At 34.0% G+C, this 5,939-nt stretch overlaps 1 protein-coding gene across 1 annotated transcript in view; it reads right to left on the reverse strand.

Annotated features, from left to right (window-relative positions):
- EXOC6 (exocyst complex component 6) overlaps nucleotides 1-5,939 on the reverse strand; it is a 102,619-nt gene that overhangs the window by 83,027 nt on the left and 13,653 nt on the right. Inside the window, exons 7-10 of the mRNA XM_006755090.2 lie at nucleotides 3,771-3,839; nucleotides 3,601-3,684; nucleotides 1,789-1,835; nucleotides 1,547-1,667 (exon numbers count right to left, since the gene is read on the reverse strand). Coding sequence (XP_006755153.1) covers nucleotides 1,547-1,667; nucleotides 1,789-1,835; nucleotides 3,601-3,684; nucleotides 3,771-3,839 — 321 coding nt within the window. The remainder of the gene's footprint in view (nucleotides 1-1,546; nucleotides 1,668-1,788; nucleotides 1,836-3,600; nucleotides 3,685-3,770; nucleotides 3,840-5,939) is intronic.

Raw genomic sequence — 5,939 nt, forward strand, 5'->3', positions numbered from 1 at the left:
ATCTTACTTCTATCATTGACAGTCCCTCTAGGTTGTGGGCTGCTTGCCTGTGTTCCTGAGAAGCATCTATGGTACCAGTCTATAGAGTGTGTTTTCTTTAGTGAATTACCGGTATGTTTACCGGTAATAAACTTGCACTGTTTTATGTATATGTTTGATTACATACAGCCTTGTGACAGTTTTCCTGCATGTCATAAGCATTTGAATATAAATTAAAATGTTAAAATCAAATCTGATATTGTTTTACCTTTTATTTGGTGTGTGGAAGGTGTGCGGAAGAGGGGGTAGTCTTATACGGCGAGTATATAACAAACTCTGTATTTTGAGTGGAAATGTTAGGGGGTCATCTTATACGCCCAGTCGTCTTATATGCCGGCAAATATGGTATTTATATATGTATATAAATATATAACTCATATTTTTAGTTCTCAAATATTTACCTTATTAGAGACACAAATACATTACTTTTTTCCAACATAAGAATTATAATTTAAGTATTTTATTAATAATGTACCAAAAGAAAATAATTAATTTCAAAGGAATAGTGAAATTCACTGTCCTCTTAAGAGTATTTAATAAAAATTTGAGTGTGATATATTGCATTCAACATATTATGACCTTGTATTGATGTCATGGAATTAATAGGAAGTATACTATAATTTTACATATTCAGAGCTGGTCTGAATATAAACCATAAAACATATTTTTTTTATTAATATGTTAGGAAAATTAGTTCACTGGACAAGTAGTGTATTAAGAATCTGTATTACAAATAAATAAAATGCAGTGTATTTATAATATAAATATCACATAAGCTAATAATCCTCATTTAAAATGTTTTCAATATTCTCAATAAAATTATAAATAAGGTTATAAAATTTTAAGTATGAAGAGATTTTACTGAAGGTAAACTACAGAAATTGTCTTAAGAAAAAGACTACACTGAACAATCATTAATTTCAGTAGTCTTTATAATACTAACATATTTATTATTTCCACAAGAAGCATATTATATAAATACTTAATCATTTTACTGTTATTCTTTAAAAATATCTCATTACATAAAGTTTCTTTATTCAAATGAGTTCAAAATTTGACATTGCATATTTTAAAGAAATGTATAATTGCATTACTGCAAACAAATCATGAACATTGAAGAACAAGTTCTATTGTGTTTTGGGTTGTTGTTTTTTTTAGTTTTAATGGTGGAATTTATTTTGGAAGCAAAGAATTTGGAATGATAATTAAAAACCCTTCATTCCTGGTGTTTTTCAGTGATCTAATGAAGAGGTCAGTTGAGATTAATGAGACCGGCTTAATTCTTCGTTTTCTATAATATTGGACTAAAAATGTCTTGGGAAGCCCCAGTCAGTTGCAAAATCACAGCCCAATATTACCAAATGAAAGCCTGACAGTACTATTTCCAAATCTGAGCAATAACTAAATATATACAGAATGATGGAAGTACAGTTTTCTTCTGACAATATCTGTCTCAGAAGTTCTCAAAGTAAATTAAAAATTTAGTAACATAAATTGTCTGACTTACTGAATGAGCTCTAAGGACAGCAATTATCTTTGAGAGGGCCATGTTCCAAAGTTCATCAGTGTATGCCCTGGTTACTAATCCTTGGGTCACATGCAAAATATGATCTTCAACCACAAAGAACCTAAAAACAGTAATTACCGATATAACATGTGTTAAAAAAATTCAAACCCAAATACAAAATTATTAGTTCTGACATTTAACATAATATAAAAATAGTATTTATTTCCATATTAGATACATACCCTACAATTTGAGTGAAATATCTTCTATAGCCATCAACTGTTTCATGCTTTAAATGAAAAATAAAAATCAATTTAAGCCAATACATACCAGAACAAAAAAGTCACTACATTTATTAACAAATATTTATTGAGAGCCTACTATATGCTGCATACATTTTAAAGCACCAGGGGATACACTGATAAATAACAAAAAGTCCTTATCCTCATGAAACTTGCATTAAAAATAAGACAGACAATAAACAACTTAAAAAGTAAATATGACTTCAGAACTGCCCACTCTCTCAGCATTTAATTCAAGCCACCATCATCTCTCACTTGGGATATTACATCATTCTCCTACTAGTCTCCCTAGTTTTCAGGCTTGATCCTTAGTCTATTCTCCAGATACCTGCAAAAATGATACTTCCAAAGAGTAATGAGATCACATATCTTCTGCTAAAAACCTTCCAATGACTTTTCATCTGATTCACAATAAATGTCAAACTCTTTACAAATGGTCTACAATTGTATATTGTTTATAATTATTTATAGTTTTGCATATAGATAATGATCTTGTGGTCAGAAGACATACTCTGTATGATTTCAAGTCTTTTATATTTGTTGAGATGTATTTAATGCCTCAGAATATGATCTATCTTGGTGAACATTCCAAGTCTAATTGAAAACCATGCGTAGTCTGCTGTTTTGGGTAAAGTATTCAGTCAACATCAATTAATCAAGTCAGCTGATAATGTTTTTCAGGTTTTCTATTTTCTCTATCTTTGGTATTCTGAAGTTTCACTGTAAGGTCTTTAAGAGGAAATCTTTTTTATTTAACCTACTTGGTATTCCTTAGGCTTTGCCTATAGGTTTCTATTTTTCACCTGTCCTGGCAAATTCTCAGCCATTATATCCTCAAATACTCCTCTGTCCCATTTGTTTTATCTTCTCTTTCTGAAACTCCAACTAGAAATATGTTAGACCTTCTCTCCCTGTAAACCCCTGCTTTTATCTATTTTTATCATTTTGTCTCTCTGTGATTCTTTCTAAATAATTTCTTCAGATCAACTGAAGAGAATTCATCAACTGTCAAACCTATCATAAAATTTTAAATTTTGGTTAATATATCTTTAATATCTAGGTATTCTACCTGATTTTCCTTCACATTTTTTGGACATTCTCTATAGTTTCTTATTCCCTAATTATATCAGCAAGCTTATATAAATGCTCACACTAATCTCAATTTCTGCCTTCATTTGGGTATTCCTGTTTTCTTTGTTTTATAGTCAGATCTAATGAGGTATACGTTATATACAATAAAACTCACTCTTTCTCATGCACTACAAGTTTTCAAAAATATATCTGGTCATGTAACTATCACCAAAACCAATATATGGAACAGTTCCATATTCACTACATTTTTGTCCTGACTATACTTTTGTCCTGACTATACTCTCTCTCTAAAAAAAAAATCAATTTAAAAAAATACTTTTTAAAAAAAATTAATCAAGGTACAGAGTCCACCATGTTGTAAGAAACTAATGATTACTCCCAACAGCTTATATGTTTACTTGTTTATCCTTTTATTTACTCACTGTATATTTTATTTGTTTACTGTCTACCTTTGCCAATAGGATGTAAGTTCATGAGAGAAGGGACTTATCTGTTTTGCTCACTGTTGTACCATCAGCACCCAAATCAATTACTGGAAATAGTAGGTGTTCAATAAATATTTATAGTTAAATGAATAGCGGTGCAAGCTCTGAAGAAATTAAAGCAGGTAAGGAGATAAAAAGTGACAACATGACCAATTCAAAAATTTTATATACTTACCATATTTGACTGGGGCTGCAAAACCAGTCTTGCTTGTTTCTTTCTTTGTTTTCGATAATAATTTTCAAATGTTTCCTCATCACCCTAAAATCAAATCAACAGAGTAATGAAAACACGTGTACACACACACACACACACACACACACACACACACACAACCAGATACTTACCAAAGCAGAATAAATGTGCAAACATCTGTAAACTGGAGAAAAATCAACGAGTTCTTGAACAGTTAAGACCTGAAAAAAAATACCATTTTGAAAAAATTAGAGGTCGAACTACTAGTCCATTCTTGGATAATGTAAAGTTAAAGATAGGCAAGGAGATTCATTAACTTCATGTTATACAATTTATCACCTATAAAAAACAGACTATCAATGTAATGCCCTTTTTATATTCTTGTGGCATTTGTTCAGTAGTTCATTCTGTGTATATTTATCATCACTGGTTATTTTAGATTATCTTATACTAGAGGCCCGATGCATGAATTTCCCACAGAGTGCCCCAAAACGCCTGAACACCAGCTATGCTTTGAGGTGTAAATACAGCTCTACTTCGCTGCCCGAGCTCCGGCCACCTCACTCCCTTGGGCAAGGTTGCTGACAGACAGGAAGTCTACCTCAGCCACAGGAGCGCTAGCCAATCAGCGGTTGGGAGCCTGGAAAGGCATGGGGCCAAGCTAGAAGTAGCTAATGGGGGCAGAAGGGCGAGTGGCGTGGTGCAGTGGCAGAGGTAAGATGGCGGTGGTGCTTACTTTACGTCTTTCCAGTTAGGCTGCTGTCTTGCCCCTTCTGGCCCCTCTGAGCTGCTACTCTGTCTCGATCAGCGTTGGGGTTGCTTTCCTTCTACAGGCTTCCGGGACCCAGACTGTATGGTGCCCACTGCCCAGAGCCTTAGTCAGGGCAGGGACCGGCCAGGGGAGAGACTGCGGGAGGTTGGCCAGCCACCAGCCATGGGAGGTTGGCTGTGGGAGCACACTGACCACCAGGGGGCAGCTCCTGTGTTGAGCGTCTGCCCCCTGGTCATCAGTGCACATCATAGCGACCAGTCATTTTAGTCGTTCGGGTTGTTCGGTCATAACGGCCACTTAGGCTTTTATAGATAGATAGATAGATAGATAGATAGATAGATAGATAGATAGATAGATAATAAAAGCCTAACATGCTAAGTGTCTGACTGTTCGACCAGTCACTATGATGTGCACTGACCACCAGGGAGCAGATGCTCCAACTATAGTTCAGCTTGTTGCTGGGGCCCAGCTGATCAAGTAATAATAAAATAGATCTGTAAAAACAGGGAAACAACCAAGTTTTTCTTACAGTATGGATTTAGTAGTAGGGCATGATGGTAATACTCTCAGCAGTTAAAGATACAAAACATCCCTGGCCGGTGTTGCTCATTGTTTAGAGCAGTGGTGGGCAAACTGCGGCTCGCGAGCCACATGTGGCTCTTTGGCCCCTTGAATGTGGCTCTTCCTAAGCCTTAGGAGTACCCTAATTAAGTTAATAACAATGTACCTACCTAAACAGTTTAAGTTTAAAAATTTTGGCTCTCAAAAGAAATTTCAATCATTGTACTGTTGATATTTGGGTCTGTTGACTAATGAGTTTCCCGACCACTGGTTTAGAGTATCCACCCGAGCACCCAAGGGTCACAGGTTCGATTGGTGTTTCTCTCTCTCTCTCTCTCTCTCTCTCCTTCTCCCTCTCCTTCTCTCTCTCTCTTCCCCTTTCTCTCTCTCTCTCTAAAGAAGTAATCTTTTAAAATAATACTTTCAAGGTTTCTAAATTTATTAAAATTTTTCAAGAAATAAAAACTTTAATCATATTAAAAATATTTTATAGTATCTCAGCACCAATTTTTTTTAAAGGAAGGCTACCCACAATTAGTCTGAATTTTAAGGTCAAGCTATCATGAAATTAAATGCTTACCACAGATAAAGAAATATATTTTTATTAAAAAAAGATAATTAAAATATAACCAATCACTTCAAAAAATTAGATTTACACTTTTGCTGCTAATTGTGGCAGAACAACTAAGTTGAACTATCTCTGATTTACAAGTATAAACTACAATATTTCGTGTTTATTATGCAATCTAATACTTCAGATCATTCTATTGTCCTACTATCACTAACTAGTCTACATAAATTTAATTTGCACATGGTAAGAATAAGAATCACAGTCATACATTACAACTTAAAAGAAAAAAATTCATACAAAGAAAGAAAATATAAAAATATTAGAGGAATCCACAGGTAGCAAAATCTCAGACATATGCCGAAATAATATCTTCATTGATACAGCTCCTAGAGCAGTGGAAACTAAAGAGAAAATAAA

The sequence above is a fragment of the Myotis davidii genome, unplaced genomic scaffold (assembly GCF_000327345.1).
Source record: "Myotis davidii unplaced genomic scaffold, ASM32734v1 scaffold271, whole genome shotgun sequence".
Lineage (NCBI taxonomy): Eukaryota > Metazoa > Chordata > Mammalia > Chiroptera > Vespertilionidae > Myotis > Myotis davidii.